This window comes from Musa acuminata, chromosome BXJ3-7 (assembly GCF_036884655.1).
Source record: "Musa acuminata AAA Group cultivar baxijiao chromosome BXJ3-7, Cavendish_Baxijiao_AAA, whole genome shotgun sequence".
NCBI lineage: Eukaryota > Viridiplantae > Streptophyta > Magnoliopsida > Zingiberales > Musaceae > Musa > Musa acuminata.
This window is the reverse complement of record NC_088355.1, coordinates 8,567,241-8,584,597: the sequence shown is the minus strand read 5'-3', so window position 1 is coordinate 8,584,597 and position 17,357 is coordinate 8,567,241. Positions and strand designations below refer to the sequence as shown.

At 38.3% G+C, this 17,357-nt stretch overlaps 2 protein-coding genes across 6 annotated transcripts; both read right to left on the bottom strand.

Moving 5' to 3' along the window:
• Positions 1–263: 263 nt before the first annotated feature.
• On the bottom strand, positions 264–3,029 carry LOC103991422 (heavy metal-associated isoprenylated plant protein 23-like). The gene is made up of 7 exons (XM_065160342.1): positions 2,892–3,029; positions 2,570–2,787; positions 1,876–1,926; positions 1,511–1,611; positions 1,234–1,417; positions 839–1,107; positions 264–760 (listed from the first exon to the last, which is right to left on the bottom strand). The coding sequence occupies exons 6-7, from the start codon at positions 984–986 to the stop codon at positions 459–461; spliced, it is 450 nt and encodes a 149-aa protein (XP_065016414.1). The 5' UTR covers positions 987–1,107; positions 1,234–1,417; positions 1,511–1,611; positions 1,876–1,926; positions 2,570–2,787; positions 2,892–3,029; the 3' UTR covers positions 264–458.
• A 30-nt stretch (positions 3,030–3,059) lies between these two features.
• Positions 3,060–16,910, bottom strand: LOC135643422 (sporulation-specific protein 15-like). 5 transcript variants are annotated; one of them, XM_065160335.1, is made up of 12 exons: positions 16,694–16,909; positions 16,368–16,608; positions 15,885–16,021; positions 14,654–14,851; positions 14,341–14,463; positions 12,840–12,877; positions 12,630–12,750; positions 6,623–11,515; positions 4,999–5,124; positions 4,289–4,396; positions 4,059–4,201; positions 3,060–3,612 (listed from the first exon to the last, which is right to left on the bottom strand). In XM_065160335.1, exons 3-12 carry the CDS (start codon positions 15,960–15,962, stop codon positions 3,381–3,383), a joined length of 6,060 nt encoding a protein of 2,019 aa, XP_065016407.1. In that variant the 5' UTR covers positions 15,963–16,021; positions 16,368–16,608; positions 16,694–16,909; the 3' UTR covers positions 3,060–3,380. The 5 variants fall into 5 exon arrangements, with proteins under 5 accessions (XP_065016407.1, XP_065016406.1, XP_065016404.1 ...); XM_065160334.1 differs by having other exon boundaries at positions 16,368–16,909; XM_065160332.1 differs by lacking the exon at positions 16,368–16,608.
• Between the last annotated feature and the right edge of the window lie 447 nt (positions 16,911–17,357).

The window sequence follows — 17,357 nt, the reverse complement described above, 5'->3', positions numbered from 1 at the left end:
CCCCATCTTATCGCTTGCCACACACCCCGAACGGTCACGAACGATTTGGAACCTCCAACATAAAGTTGGAACGCGGGGACGACGAGTCCAGACCCGTCCACGTTCATTGAATCTGACAACAAGCGTCCGTGTTGCTTATGTGTCGTCAAGATTCGTGCGGATGAGCTGTGGCCAGATGGGCCACGTGGCCAGAGTGGCTTGGACAGGCTACTAATAATACTCATGGGCTAAAATTGATACAACCGTCTCGACACGTGTTGCTGTTTTTGTTTTTGTTTTTTGTTTTTTGTTTTTATAAATCGTCAACGCTCATCCAACAAAAAGTACACACGTAAAAAGCTGAAAGCCACAAAACACGACATAACCCCTTCGTCCCCGCCACCGATTCCCCACTCTGAGACATGGAATCACCGAACAGTAGTAGTATGTGAACAGCTGTCGCAGAGGACGAAAACATGTCACATGATAGAGCAGGAGTTGGGGTTATCCTCGCTGAACATATCGGCGAGCTGGTCTTCTTGCTTGCGGCCATGGTCGGAGACCACGGCAACACACTCCACATTCCTAACGTGACCTGACGGAGCCTTCTTGTCGTAGATGCCTGCGGTGTAAGGGTGTGTCACCAAGCTGTAAGGAAGGTAAGGCCAGAGCTCGGCCTTGTTCCCTGTGGCCTTGGCCTTCCTTAAGACCTGGTTTGGCTCCACGTAGCCGGTGACGGTGGCCTTCTGCTGCTTCCTGTCGACGTCAACCGATTGAACCCCTACGAAGTCCATGAGCATGCAGGCGGTGAGGTCCTAATGTTCAAATGACAATGTGGTAGAGATCGAAAGAGGCATACCGTTGATTGAAGAAAGGGCTTTCTTGACTTTAAGCTCACAGCCGTCGCAGTCCATTCTGACCTTCAGCTCCACGGTCTGAAACTGCTTCTTCTTGACCTTGTGGCCGGTGCACAGGAAGCCAGATAGGTAGTCTAGGGTTTCTTCCATGGTCGTTCTGAGAGATTCTTCTTAGTAGGTTTATGTGTGGAGTGACGAGCTCAAGGTCATAGATGCAACATTTACTGCCAAGCTCAACCCTCCTTATATAGCCTTTTTCTTCAGAAAAGAACTGAAACCAGAAACAAAAGGTCTCATCTCCCAAAGCCAAATGCATGTCTGAAAAGAAAGGCTGAACAGGAACAGTAAAGGAAAGGTAAGGTTCTTTTGTGTATGTTATCTTGGTATGGTGTTGAACCTGTAAGTATTTCCCCATGATGAGAGACACTTCTCCTCCAATGAAACTGATGGAGAATGAAATCACGCCATGATTTGCTGTCTGATCGAAATAACCATGTTATTGCCCACATACGAAAGGCGACATGAGATTTCGTCCCTCATGGAAGGTGCAAGCAAGCTGTGGGATGTACTTAAAAGCACAGCTGAGGAGAAGAGCAGTTGCATTCACTTTCTCAGAAGAGATGGTTTGATGCATATGAACTCAGAATTCCGGGGTGTAGATGCAGATGTTTCACCTTGATTTATGCATCTACTCTTCTGCAAGCGGTTGGCATAGAAGTGGTGATCAGATGGAAAGGCGATCTCCTTCTTGATCATACTCCATAACCTGTAGCTTCTTATGATGTCACAGGAGAAGAGAGTGTTAGTAGGTTCACCGACCTGAGTTCTTTTCCAAGTTTCAGATGTTATAACCTGCATCTTTTTTGGCAAAGTGGTGTGGAAACTGAAGGTAGTATTAGAACAATAAAGGTGATAGTTGAGATTGGAAACTAAGAGGAGCTGTGAAAAGAGATCACCCAGGAAGGTGCATGCTGAAGAATCTTTAATGGATAAATAAGAGAATATGGGATGCCAACTTTACAGGCTTTCTGTAGTGTACCTGATAAAGACTTCAGTGAGATTCTTGGTCTAGTTCTCCTGGTTGCCACAACTGCAAGCAAGAAGACAAATGAATTCAAGATTCTTAGGACTAAAATAGACATAGATTTAAATGACACATTTGCAACACAAACCATCCACTGTACATTAGTTCATACAGAAAAAGAAATGTCATGTAGGCATCTACTCTACATTAGTTCATATAGAAAAAGAAATATAATGTAGACTGTATAGATTGACGCTCCCCAGGTTCTGTGTTGTATGAAAGATTCACATGTTAGGTAGAAAGGTAGAAAATTTAGATTTCAATTGAAACTTCAATGATCTTGCTTGACAAAAGTATTGCACAAAATTTCTGAAAAGAAAAAGTTGACATTAACTTTGATATGTGCTATCTGGAAGGAACCATACATTTAAACACCAAAAAAAAAAAAAACCGATGGAAGACTTCAAACCATTATTGCCACCTTATCAGTACTCAAAACACAGATATAAAGCTAGCTAAAATTACTATAACACAATGGCCATGCATGACAAAGAGAGAACAAAAACATAATGACTGAAGGTTTGGAATTATTAGCCATCACCAATGCCATTTAAGAGGTGGAGATCTGAAGGACATGCTCAACTTTAAAAAGCAGAAAAAGGATGAAAAAAGTTAAAAGAAAAGAGAAGAGATACAGAGTGAAGTAAACCTGTTCCCGAGAGGAAGGTAAAGAGACTTTTGTTGATGCTCGCAAAGGCAGTTAATAGAAAAAAGAAAAGCAACTCCTACTTTTTCATGACGAAGACATGCTTCTTCCTCTCGGAGTACGCCATCGACAGCAATCTTTCAGGAAAGGGATAAGAGACTTAAAAGCCCTTTGCAAGAAGAAAGAAGTATTTGCCATTGAGTTCCATGAACTGCTGTGACCTACACAAGCAAAATAAGTCATTAGCTTCATGAGAAATAATAGAGTCGAGTAAGAGAGGAATATCATACAGGTGTAAGGTATGTTTATTTCAGCAAGATCATACCAGTTAGCAAATGGATTCGTTGATCGCTTTACAGTGCTGATCACAATTTTCCTCGTACTCAGAACTAGATTTCCTTTCCTTCACCTGACCAGTATTAGAGACAACAGGAATGAAGGTTGTCTAGGAGTATCTCCTCAGAAAATAGCTAATCTCAGGTACACAAACTGGTTTCAAGAACTTGTACCTCTCATATTGAACATAATGAATTACATGGAGTACACAATTAATACATATTAATCGGCTCATTTTGTTACATCAAGACATGCAGCGTCTATTTACATGTCCATGATAAACATTTCCCTTGCATGCTCAATCTCAAGCTTGTGAATCTTCACATGTCAACAACAATAACCATTCACCACCACTCTTCTAATCTCCTTATGGACTATGTACTGTGAATGATGTTTCTCCAAGCCCAAAATTGGCAATGTCATCTGATGATAATTGTTATGCTTCCCTTGTGATCACCATGGCGACACGAAACAATAGTTATGGCCTCTTCGGTACTCTGCTTTTGAGTATCATTTGCAGTTTCTGTCTCTCTCCCTCCACCTCAGCAAACTGCAGACTAAGCTGAGAGTATCGACCCTGCATCTCATTAAGCTCGGTCTCCACAGCAGCATTCCTGCTCTTCAACTCGAGCATTTCTTTAATCAATTCATTAATGTCCTTGAAGCTCTGGAACCCTACTTCTTCATCGGTGTGTTGCTTCAGGAACGAACTGTACATCAAGCAAAAGAAAAGGAGAGCGTTCTGATTGTAGATTATAATTCAAGATCATCGTTCATATTGAAAACTACTCTGCTTGCCACTTCATGCAGTATACAATCTTGTCAGGCACCGAGATTTAGTAACTTATTTTCAACTGCAAACATGAGAGCTGGCCTAGATGAGACAACGGAAAGAGATGCAATATAGGTGAAATCCAAGAATTTATCAGACAAATCAAAAGGATGCTGGATATGTCCTCAGCTATAAATTAAAAGGTATAATAACTTTGACTAAAACTATGCATCAACCAACTAAAAAACAAATCTGGTAGTTCACCCATCGCATATTCTGTTTGTTCCATGAATCCAATATTGATAGGGCTATTTAAAATTGAGAAAAAGAATACATGACACAAAGGTATCTTGGTGTAGTGGAACTAAAAGTAAATAAATTTACCTCTGGAAACAAAAGTCAGCTTTCTTCTTTGTCTGCAATGTTTCTGCAAGTTCAAGTTCTAATGAAAGTACTCTTTCCAATGCATTGCCATTTCCAGGAAGTTCTTTGAACAAAGGGAAAATGCTTCCCAATTGCTCATTCGCCTAACCATGAGAGGTTGAGAAATGGTTAATAACCTCAGATGCAGAAATGTACAATTTATTTTTCTTGGCTTGCAACACAATACATACCATATCAAGCCGTGACAAATCTCTTTCTAATCCCGGAAGGGATGGCAAGGATTGATGATCGTCTAATGGAATTAGCGATGACAAGTTCTCATTTTTTAGCTTTTCCAACTGCAAAGTTTGTAAATGTTAGAAGATAGTAGTAGTAGCCTACTGTAAACTGATGTTCAATGGGAACAACCATGCAGAAATGAAAAATATGCCTAATCCAACATTCCCAATGCATCTTGGCCCTAAATTATTGTAGGGACTAATGTCCTCCAATGGTAAAATGGTTATTATGACTTAAAACATGCATCACCTGTCCTTTCATACAAGTTCTGCTTCACTGGAATTTGAGCCCATTTTACATAATGATCAAGTAATCAACACACCCGACATACTCATATGGTTCATCATCTCTCTTTTCTTGTTGATTCTTTTCAGTACACATAAAGCTTCTTGGAAAAAAGAACCCCTCTACCTCTATGCCTCAACAGATCAAAATATTCATCTTGTATTATTTGACAATTTCCTTCCTCAACTTTCCACAATTTCTGCAACATTACCTACACCATGATTATTCTGTAAATAATGGACTTAAGCCTGTAGCAATTCAATTCGGTGAATAAGTAGCTGACTACCCTATCATTTCTTTAACATAACATCTTTTTGTGTTTATTGAAATATTATTGAAAGTAATAATATCTGCTGAAACAAGTTGTGTATTTTACCTCTTTTTGTAGCATGTTCATGCCGGACATCAATCTTTGCAGCTCTTTGAAATGCTCCTCAGTAGCAGTGATACATGTTGTGTTATCTGCCAACAACGTATGTCGTTCAAGTGTACCTCCAGTATCCTGCCAAGATGCATTGTGAGTACCAAAAACTTACAGAGGTTCCATGAAGTTCCTAAGTGCATAGGTGAAATTTTGGCAAAAGATTAAATGGTGTTTGATGAAGCCTATTAATGCACTCTAGTGCCAACGCAAGAAATGATCAAGGTGCTGGGAAAATCAAGAATTAAAACTAAAATTTCTGAATAAAAATTAGTATCATTTGCACGGTCTAGAAAGTCGACTGCACCGGTCAGTACAGGATAGTATTTACCGATGTGATAGTAGAATAGTACACAAGCTGGACTATTTCGTCCGGTTTAATCTGATACCCAACTTATTTCTTAGTAATCTTACCAGGCACTGACTGGGCTTTCTACCAGGTACCAATCTACAACCTTATCTTTTTACCATCTCTAATCCTATTTCTCAACCACACGTGCACCTCCGCCATTTCTCTCTGTATGTGTATGTGCCTGTAGTAGCCCTGAAAATTCTGATCAATACCTGACCCATACCGACACTATATGGTACTAGAATCATATCGGTCCAACCACTGACCGGTATCCTACCCAACTGATTTAATCCATTAACTGTAACTATAAGCATAATTAGGTAAAACCTCTAATAGACAAAGCACCCTATTTTACTTCAAGGGACAAGTGTTATAGGTTCTGCAAACCAAAATAGAAGGTATGTATCAAGGAACATAAATACAGTGGAAGACCAGTTCATCTGTGCTTACGATATTATTTGTCACTCCTCAATACTAACAAAAATCCACAGCAAAATTAGATCATATGGCTCCTTAACAGTGTTAGGCCTATTATACGGAATACGAAATGCTTGCAGCTTTAGAAGTATCAGCTCTTTTTCACTAGAGCAGGACGGATAACATACAACAAATTCCAACCTATATGATCCAGTAAAGCCATACTAACTATATTCAGATTGCCCTCTGAAATGCTAAAATGCCAATCAAGAGACCTTCCTGGCAAAAGATATTTTTCTCCACAAGACAATCTTGAAGATTTTACCAGACTAGCTTTCATACCCTTTCGTTGCTAAAAAAATAAGACCAAAAACACATTTTAGTAAACTTTCTAAAGATAGTACTTCATTTTAAAAATCACCTTTAACCGATATATCCAGAAAATGATGACATCATGTTGACTTTTAGACAACTTAAAACCTTGAAATTCTTTTCCCCTGCCCTTTCCATTTTTACCATAACTTTAGAATACAAGAAAGCGGAACATAAACTTGACATTATTCATAAAAATGGCAACCAAGAGAACTGTCACTGAAGTGCCCAGGTACAATTCCTTTCTGTTTGTGAATCTCCACCACCCACCTCTTTGGAAGAATAACATGGGTGATTATAGTTTTAAAAATACTGGAGTTGGACAAAAAGTGTATCCTTTTTAATATCTGAAGAAAAGAATACTTCATATACTATGCAACACCTTGATAAAATGTATAACATAACCAAAAAAGACAAATGAAAGAGAAAATGAATTACCTTAAAAGCTTGTGAGCTTAATACTGGACATGAAAGTGAGCTCTCATTGGCACAAGTTGACATCATGACTTCAACATCTCCATTTGAGTTTAACTCACCACCTGTCTTCCAGAGGTTGACATCTATATTGTTCAAAGGATTGGAAACAATTCCAGCTGAAGCATCTATTCCCAAACAAGTACCTCTGTCATTTGGCATCTCTTGGAAGACAGATGGAAACCCAATGCTGCTGTCTTGCAAGATTTGCTCAATGGATGTTGTGGTAGGAAAACCAGAGTTGTTGCTGCTTTCCAAATTAATGGTTTCATTTGAAGCCATATTGCTGAACAACCTCTTAACCAAGTCAAGCTCCACTTTAGCTTTTGTTCTTTCTTCATTGCATTCCTTCAAGGAACCTTCAAGCATTAACTTTTCTTCTTTGCAACAGTCAAAGTTAAAGATAGTGCACTCCAGTTCATTCTTTGTTCTATCATAAGTTTTGGCTAGTTCTCTTCTATCAGTCAGAACTCTCTCTAGCTCAGACTCCAAGTTTGATATTTTTCCTGACAACTCTTCAATCATTTTCAATAGAGAAACCTCATTTTTCTTTGTGCTCTCAACTTCATCAAGAGCATTTTGCAATTTCAATAACATTTCTTCTGCATATTTCTTAGAAACAAATAGCTGATTTTTTAGCTCTTGGATCTTGGATTCATGTTGCTCTTTGATAAAAGCAATTCTCAGTGATTCCTGGGATGATCTCTCATTCTCCTTCTTTTCACGAGCTTGAAGACACTCAGCCTCTGCTTTATCTTTGAGTTCTCTTAGATGGATGGAAAGGTTCTTATACTCTTCTGCCTTCAAAATCTGTTCTGATAGTTTACAACTAAGCTCATTATGGTGCTCTTGTAAGGTCCTCAATTCATGGTCACATTCCTCAAGCAATAATCCTTTTGTTTGTTGTTCATTCAATTTGGATCGGAGCACTATATCTGTAACTTCTAATGCAACCTTATAAGATCTTAAGTTGCACACCTCTTCTTCAAAACTAATCAGCATGTTTTTCAGCTGAGAAATCTCATCTTCATACTTCTGCTTTTGGTGATTACTATCAGCTTCTAGAGTTGAAGCTCTAACCTTGATATCTTCAAATTCTGTCCATGAAGCATTTCGTTTGTTAACATAATCAATGAGGTTTTCTTTCTCCTGAAAAACCGAGTCATAATCAGATTGTAATGATTGAAGGGCTACTGATAATCTTGCATTTTCCTCAGTTAATTGTGCTTCATTGGCAGAACATGTGTTTAGCAATGTGACAACATTCTCATGCTTCAAATTCATCTCCTCAAGCTCTTTTTCCAGTGTCTTAAGTTGTGCAAATAACTTCTGCACATTCTCACATAACTGACTTCTCATAAAAGTAACTTTCATCTCAGCAGCTAATGAATTCTCAAGGATTGTTGCCAATTGATTCTCCATATCCATAATCTGCACGTGCAGGGATAAGTTCTCAACATCTAGCCTTCTTTGGTTTTCTTCATTCTTCAACAGTAGATGCTGAAATCCAGTGTTTGTTTTTTCTAAATCCACAATCATTTTCTGCAAATAAGCTACTTCAGTTTTTTGTTCACAAAAAGACAACAACTCCTGATCTTTTTCCTTCAGTTGTGCCGAAAGGCTGGTGACTGCAGCTTCAAGTTCCTCTCTCAATTTCTTTTCTATCTGCATATCTCTATGGGTGCATTGTAGACTTTCTTTTAGACTGTGAAGCTCATTTTCCATTTGGGTGGAAGCCTCATTCCCAGACTGAATAGACATCGACAAATCCCTCCTCTCTTGCATGCAATTCATAAGACTGAATTGAGTTTTTTCAAGTTCCTCCTTGACACTCGCAAGTACCAATAGTTGGTTTATTAGATCCTTGTTCTCATCAGTAGCTTGCTGCAACTCAATTTCTAAATTTGTGAGTTTTGATGACAATTCTCTATTTCTCGATTCATTCTTCTCTTCAGCTTCTGAACTAATCTTAAGCTTTTCCAAAACATTTTGCAGTTCCACTTGAAGCTTTTCAACAAGTACATTGGACATTTCTAGCTTTTCAGTGACTTCATGTAATTCAGATTCAAATTTCTGCTTCATACTAAGAAATTCCGATTCCGATTTTTTCTGTGAGCACTGAGCAATATATCTTTGTTCCTTGATATCCCTGTTCTCTTGATGTAACTGGAGTATTTTCTTTGTTGTGTCTTTCTGAAACTGTTCCAAATTCATAATAACAGGCATATAATTTCCAGCTTCGAATTCCTGTAAAACTGATATGCCACCAGGAGCAGAATAATTGATTTGCTCATAGCAAGAACTCATGCAAGTATATAGATACCCCAAATTCTCTTGAAGATGATCAACACAAGTTCGCATTTTATCATTTTCAGAAGACTTCATTTCAGATTCTTCCTTCAATGTTTTAAAATCCTCAATTATCGAGCTCAGTTCAGCCTTAAGACAATCTTTTTGTAGGTTTTCCTCTTTAAGCAAAATTTTTAACTTGTCCCTTTCTTCAATGCAAGCCTTATACTCTTTTTCATAAACTTTGCTTTCCACAAACAACCTCTCGTATTCTGCAACCTTTTCACTAAGTATAGCACTTTCATCAGACACATCTTGGAGTTTTGCTTCTAGAACTTGGTTTTTCAGTGTTAAACCTTCACATCTAGAGATGCATTCAGCTTTATCATCCCTAAATACTCTAGCTTCATCTAATGCTTTATGCAACTGAAGCATGAGGCTGTCCTTTATCTCTGTTTCACGTTGCAGCTGCTGTGCAAGTTCGAGCATAATGCCCTTCATATGCCGAACCTCATCATTTGCATCATAGAGTATACATTGTAAAACCTCTGAGAAAACCTTCAAATTCATGTTTAGCATATGCATTTCTGAAAGTTCAGCTTCCATATTCGAATGAAGCAATTTCAACATGTGAAATGAAATTCTCATCTCTTCTATACCATTTGCATCCACCATCTGTTGCTTATCTGATTCAGGATACAGACTTCGACTTTGAGTGGCTTTAGCATCATCCAGCAACTGAGAATCAAGCTTCGACATGAGAATGGCAGATCTTTTAGGAAATTCTTCATCTCTATATGTTCCTGGGGATAGACCAGCAGTAAGTTTGCTCGTGTTCTGAGTATGGTGTAAAACGTGCTGTCCAATCTTATGTGAATTAAATCCATCCATATGTGTCTCATCCCTAGTTCGCAGCTCTACATGCGTGGGCACCCCTTCCTGAGATGTTATACTACTAGCTTTGCAACAGACAGATATAGATCCACCATTATCTAATGAATACCATTTGTGAGTGGTCCCATAAGGCCCATTTTCTGCCTGAATTCTTGGAAGACCTGACTGGTAGTGTTCTTGATCAAACGAAGTTGGCATACCATCCTTATCAGTACATGACCTGGCCTCTTCTGGACTTTCTTCATGGTAGTGCTGATAAGCATCTGCAAGTGCTTGCTTTGCAAGATTTTCGTTCGTCTCATACATAGACAAAACTTGAAAGGAGAGTAATTCAAGGTCCTTCTGCAAACGATCAAATGCTATGGAATAGTTCCAACGAACCCTTTTTAATGCATTTTCTGAGGCAATCGCCCTTCTTTCAAGTTCCTTGTTTTGAGATTCTAAGCTGGTTCTATCTTCAGCAAAAGTTATATACTGTTCATTCATCTCTTGGTGCATTTTCTCTATCTGGTTTTTCAGAACAGATATTGAATATAGACAAGAGGAGTGTTCATTTCTGAGATTTTCCAGTTCCTCTACTGTTTGTTTCTGGCTTTGCTCCAATTCCAATATCAATGACTCATAGTAGCAGTGCATCTGGTCCATCTTCTTGGTAAGGCTTTCCTTCTCAGTTGTCAACTCCTCCAGTTTCGGTAAAAGATCAAACATTTTGTCCTCCCTCAAGCTTAAATGTTCAAGATTGTTCTGAAGAGTGCCATGCTCATTATATACTGTATGAGAATCGGTTAAGAGATGAACTGTGTGTTCCAAATGATCATTATCTCTGTAAGATCTGTCGAGACCCTTTACTTGGATAATATCTTCTTTGAGATCACCAATAACACACCCAAGAAGATCAAAATCAGGGCCTAGATAATCAAAATCAAGGCAAGCCTTATTTTGAATTTCTAGAACTTTGCTCTCAACGAGCAACAAACTCTCGAGCCATTTGACCCTCAAATCATGGTACATATAGTGGGTCTCTGCAGCAGCTGTATCATTTTGAAGTTTACCAGCATTTGAATCATCACCTAGGTTGTGGTTCAATATTAAAGGACAACAAGTTCTCTGGTCAGCATTTTGCTGCATAAATTTAGCAGATTTTAAGGCTTCAAGATCATCTCTAAACTTTGAACACTCAACTTTTAACACAGACACTTCTCTAGTCAGTTGTTCTCCAGAAGTAAGCTCAAAAGAGAACTGCTTGGACAAACTTTGTGTTTCTGCACCTAATTCATCTGTAACTCGCTGCAACGACTTTGCTTCTAACTTAAGCTGTAAAAATGCTGATTCTGCTACCTCCAATCTTACTCTGAGTCTGGTATTTTCTTCAGAAGCTGTAGTAAGATTAGCAACAGAATAGTTTGAACTCCATCCATGTGTCCAACCGTTCCGCCCCTGGTTAGATAACTGACTGCCATTGGGATCACCAGTACCAGGCATAGGGCTCTGGCTGAGGGGTACATCATGACAAATCATACTTTGAAGGTCTTTCTTTTCAGTATACAAATTTTCTGAGGTATATGATGAGCCATCAACTCCAACAGATGAGTCATCATAATCTTCGTTCGACTCTCCCACTGGTTCAAGTGACAGGAGCCCCATATGATCCTCGTACCTGACTCTGGCATCAACCTATTCACAATACCAACCATTAAGGGAATGTACCTACCGCAACCAAACAATTTTCTGTATGTTTTAAATATCAACAAAGAAGCAGATACCCTAGGACAACTTACTGCAAGTATTTATTATAGTAAAACCTTTAAAAGAAATAAGCACTATAATTGTACTTGAAATCAAGTACTCTGAAGAAACTTGCTACCAATCATTTAGAATTCTTTAAACTACTCGATGACACATAGGCAGAGTTCATTTTCAAGAAACTAAGTGATCTCTTCAATCATCTAAAGAACATTTAAAAGTGCATAATAGTCACTTCAACAATGGGTCAAGAATAAATTATTATGAAAATTCCACATGAAAAAGAAGGTAAACTTTAAAAAGAAAAAAATGTCGCAGACAATTTTGGTGACAGTATGTACCGGCTTGAAGCTTAACTTTTCATGTTAGCACGACATTTTCCATAGATGACCTGACCAAAATTAATCAACCACTAAAATGACTACCATATACATAAGGATTGATTATGCCCAAGCCTAAAACAATGCAGACCAAACCCCTAAAAATTAGCTCTTTAATTGCTGTGTGGATTATAACTCATGCATTAGTTGAAGCCTAGCCCATAGCTGATGTATGACTAACCAAATCAGGGTATTATGTGACCAATCTCAAAATTGAATCCTATGATCAAGTAAAGAACAATGTCATGACATGGAGAGAACAATCGAATAAACAATTCCTCTTTTCCTTCTCTTCTAAGAGATACAATACAGTAAATCTTAGCACAGTCCTTGAATAACTGAATCTAGGCTATCCCATCATTCTGAACAATTTTTTTGAGTCTTAAAGAAAATACTTAATGGAAAGATGCAACGAATATTGCTTCTTACCAGCCAGTAAGCAATTAAAAACATATAAATGAGACTGTCTTTCATTTGAATAAATCTAATATATCAATGATGCGGAATTGTAAATTTTAATGGAAAGCAATTTCAATCACCCAAATTTAGTCATTTTCACCAAGTCAGAAGGTCATGACTGATGAGGACTGAAAGGCACAAAGATTTCTGCAAGTAAATATTTCAATGGCAGTAAACAAAAATTTTAATTATAAATAATACCATACCTTCTCTGTAAGTTCATTGGCTATCACTGATGAAGTGGTTTCAGCTTCAGCAGGATTGTTTCTATGACTGGATATCATTTGGGCTCCCTTTATGCTAAGTTTGTGTTGCTGCTCAAATTCTCTAATGTAACAATGCAACATGTGAGAGCAGTGGATGAAAGCAATGAATACTGTTAACAAAAGAAGCAGATGATTTTAATGAAGTGGCACCTGAAGCCAGTTTTGGAAGTAAGAAGCTGCACTGTGACCTGGAATACACCAAGAAAAAAAAAACATTAAAATGATAAAGAACATAATAGCTGTAAAAGAATATTGAATTTTAACATCCTAAGTCATCATGATGGAGTATAAGTTGGAGAGTACACTCATTACCCTCTGGAATTCCAATCATATTTTTAAACGACTTACAGATAGTTAGTTTTCAGCTGAATGGATCCTACATTATCTTCATGAGTTAATCTTTAGTTAGTTGGTAGATGAAATGATTACATAGTTCAAATGGGAACTATTTTGAAATGCAATTCTTCTTCAAATAAGGACTTAATTCGTTGAAATATGCATTGTATAGTGAAATAATTTCATAAACAAAGAAAATTTTTGAACAAGGTTTGCCTCCTTTACCCCCTCTTGGTACTCCTCATGTCCTTCTGCACACTTTGCTTATTATCTATAAAAGCTTTTTCATATGTTCTGTTCAATCACCCTGCAATTTTAACTGCTGCATTAGTCCTTTTCACCTGATCCAGAAATAATTGACTATTTGATCCATGCCTCAACTAAAAAGAGTTTTATTCTTAGTTTCTTATCTCTGAAATTGAGTCTTCAAACTTAATAGTTTCATTGTGAAACCAAATTGAGCATCGAACAACCTTTGTTCTCAGATTTAAACAACCAAAACTGAAAATCTGAACTTAAGGCAACTAACATATAATTGCATTAGTGTCACCACTGTCCAAATCAGGATTCATAATTTCGCTGGGACTGGTACATACCAGATAGTATTTATCGGTCCAGACAAGCCAGGATGTAGACCGCCCCTTTTCTGGGTGGTTCAGTCCAGTTTAAGATTTAATAAATCCTCTCTCTCTCTCTCTCTCTCTCTCTCTCTCTCTCTCTCACTCTCAATCACGACCAACAAGCTCCATGGAGCATGCTGCCCACCCATTGCCCATATCGTTGGTGCTTCTCATCTACCTCATTCTTTTCTCCTATTTCTTGGTGCTGCAGCATAAACCAGCATAACGTGTTGGTATGATGGTACAGACCAGACCTGTACAGGTCTAGCCATAGGCCAGTATGGGTTCAGTATCCGAGATGTTGAACCATGGTCCAAATGACCCTTTGTAGCTATTTCTACTGACAGCAACAAATTAATCAGTTCTAAATCGTGAATATCGTTCCTCCAAGGACCAATATCAAAAATTGCAAAATACATTAACAAAATCTTCTATGTTAAAAGATATTACAATTGTCATGAAGTTGACCTGAATTATAAAAGCATACAAGTGTTAGAGACCAACAGTAGATTCCATCCTTTGGTGTGATCATTTACCATTGCCATGGATAGCCACTGATTCACGAAGAACTATAGAGTCCACTCATCATTGGCTTAAATTTTATAACAAAAAGTTCCAGAAAACACAGAAGCAAACATTTGCAAGAAACAACAAAAGTATGTTAAGAATGCTGAAATAGAAGAAAGCATGCTCACATGTAAAATTGTGCCAAAATCACAATTATTAAGAGGCAACGAAACAGAAGAAGGCTTCAGTGCATCTGCGAAGTCTGCAAGATTGATATTAACTTCTCCAAGAAAACTTGTCCTAGGAGACCCCTGAAAATATTAGATTTCCAAAAAAAGAAAAATGAGCCAATCACAGCTGAATACCTCATATATGATCTGCAAAAATATAAAGAAAAATAGAAGCATTCAAAACAACATACGGATGCAAAATTGTACAAGTCAGTGGCTTTATCAGAGACGGCACTGAATAAAATGGTATAAGTTAAACAGAATTAAATACCATGGCCACCACAAGCTTATAATGCTTCTCGTCATAATTTTTAGTCCTTGTGTCCTGAAGAAGTCTTGCGGTTTCATAAACTGGATCTGGCCACTTGCAGATCCCATTTCTAACATTCGCTTTGTTTGTCTTTGCAGTTGCTTTGCCTGTGTCTATGGGGATAAAGGACACAAACAACTTGTCCCATCCTTGTGGTATCTGAAACAAGCAGAGATAATTCACTTATTTCTCTTATATTTATGAAAGAAATGGGTAAAATAAATACAGGTCAGTAACCTAGACATGTTAGTTTACTGCATTGTGTAACGTTTGAAAATGTTTTGTCAAGAATGAGTATATTGCAATGTTATTGAGCACTAGTACTATGAGATGAATTTTAGCTTATGCAAGTGACTTGTTCGGATGATTTTGACATTCAACAAGTCAACCAACGAGAGTGACTGCAATAGCATAGTTGAAATAATAAGTACATAAAATAAGAAATCAGAAAGGTTGTAAAGCCATGTCATTAATTCAATCTCTAATAAAAATTTTATTAAAAAAATGTAACAGATAGCAAAGAAACAAAAGGCCAAACAAGAAGCAACTAAATTGACTATATTTGCTCCAGAAACATGTCTAAAATTTGAAATTAGGTTAAAAAACCAAAACCAATCTTTGTTGATATTCTACACTGTTTTGATTCCAACAAATTATTCAAATTTCCTTTCGATTTCAATCACGAGAGAGAGAGAGAGAGAGAGAGAGAGAGAGAAATTCAGATATAGTAGATGCACAGATGAACCTCTCTGAGTGGATGAACTAATACCAGATGAACTTCGATGCATGGATGAAACAAGCATAAAAGAACACCCACATATCTCTGAGAACTCAGACACTTCTACCACCACCAACCTGTATCACTATAATGTCTGATGATATTGAAAGAAAAAACTCAACTAGTAATTTTTTTTATCATGATGAAGCTCTGATGAGAAGCCTCAGAAATAGGAGCTTTCCCAGATAAAGCAGTAGAAAGCATCACTTACTAAGCAAAGAATCAACAGAGAGAAATGGAGTGCCCGACAAAATAAACGGTCAAAAAACAAGAGAAAAAGAAAAAGTATCATCATGTGAACAAACGAGCATCTGCAAAAGCACGAAATTAGATAACTGACAAAGGTCCATACGACCAGCTAGCAATTCATATAAAGAAAAAATAAATAAAAACCTTGGAAAAGGCCGAGCTTACATGTGTTGCATGAAACTGCAGGCGGAAGACAACTTTCACTTTTGTCTTTTCGATCTTCCACTTAGGAATCCTCGACATTGTTCCCGAATCGGCTAATTATCAGCCAAAAACATCACCTTTCCTCTTCAATTACCTCTCTGCATTACACACCCAAGACCATGAAGCACTTTCTTTTTGGTAAAAAGACAATGTGACAAGAACGCAACATGTACCCTTTTTCTTGAACAGCAATTCATCAAAACAACTTGAACAAATTTCCAGACAGATCCAACTAAATTACTAAAGAATACGTACGAATCTAGGAACATACCAAAGAATCTCAGGCCGAAACATCCCAAAGCATATCTTTCCTCCAGAAATCAAACAAAAGAAGGGGAAGAACCGATAAAAGGAACTCAAAAGATCTACACATTTACAAAAAGAGAACGCAAGACAACCACACTTTCACATACACCGATTCGGATCCAAGAATCATCTCACAACCTGTTTTAAAACCAGATCCAGTCGCCCAGATGCAGTCGCCAATCGGCTTTACTGTACCAATTCTGCATCAAAGATCCAAGCTTCCCGCTAGCAAAAAAGCACGAAGAGAACCCGACGCCCATTAACTCACGCAGCAGAGGCGACGCCGCTCATGGCGTCAAACCCCGATCTTCTCCTTTTCCGAACGGCCCCAGATTTCTCACCGCGAACCAACTATATATTTCAACAATGGCCACAAGAACTGACAGACAGACACACTAAGGAAGCAAGCGATGGAGTGTGGCGCGCGGGGACGGACAGAATAGGACAGAGCGCAACTCTCGTACCTAACTCCGGATCTGGTGCGTGGAGGGTAAGCAAGGAGCGGGCGGGGCCGGTGGAGTCGTCGTTAGAAAGGCTCGTCGCTCGGCGGAAGTCGAAATGGGGGTAGGGTTCTTCCAGAAACCGGCAGTCGATCGAGCTCGCCAAATCCCGATCGAAGAGGACAGAAGAGAGGGGGAGAGAGAGGGAAGGGGGGGCTTCGAGGAAAGAAAGGTATGCCGCGCCAAAGCCCGACTGCTTTGTCAAGAAATAATAATTAGTAGTAATTATTTGATTAAGGGGGAGTGAGTGTACTAAGACGCAGGAAAAATGTACTTTTGGTCTTTAATTTGGGACAAATGGGCTGTGATTTGACCTTATTTTACGGAGATCACTGTGTGCTTTCGATGAGCCAAAGAAAATATATATACTATTAGACTAGATTTTGTTTCTTGTGGAGGAGTGGTTGATGAGGCGACGTGTGTCCAACAAATCACATGAGAAATATCGTGTTTATTTATCTCTTTTATTAAAATTTACCCGAAATTCCACCTGTGAATTATCCTTTCCATTAGATTCGATGAATCCTTGTCATGATTTCGCTGATACTGTTGTGGCTAAGATGTGTCCGCGCCGTAGTTTCCAGCAAGAGAGCCAATCAGAGTAGATCTTTGGCCATCAATCTGATAT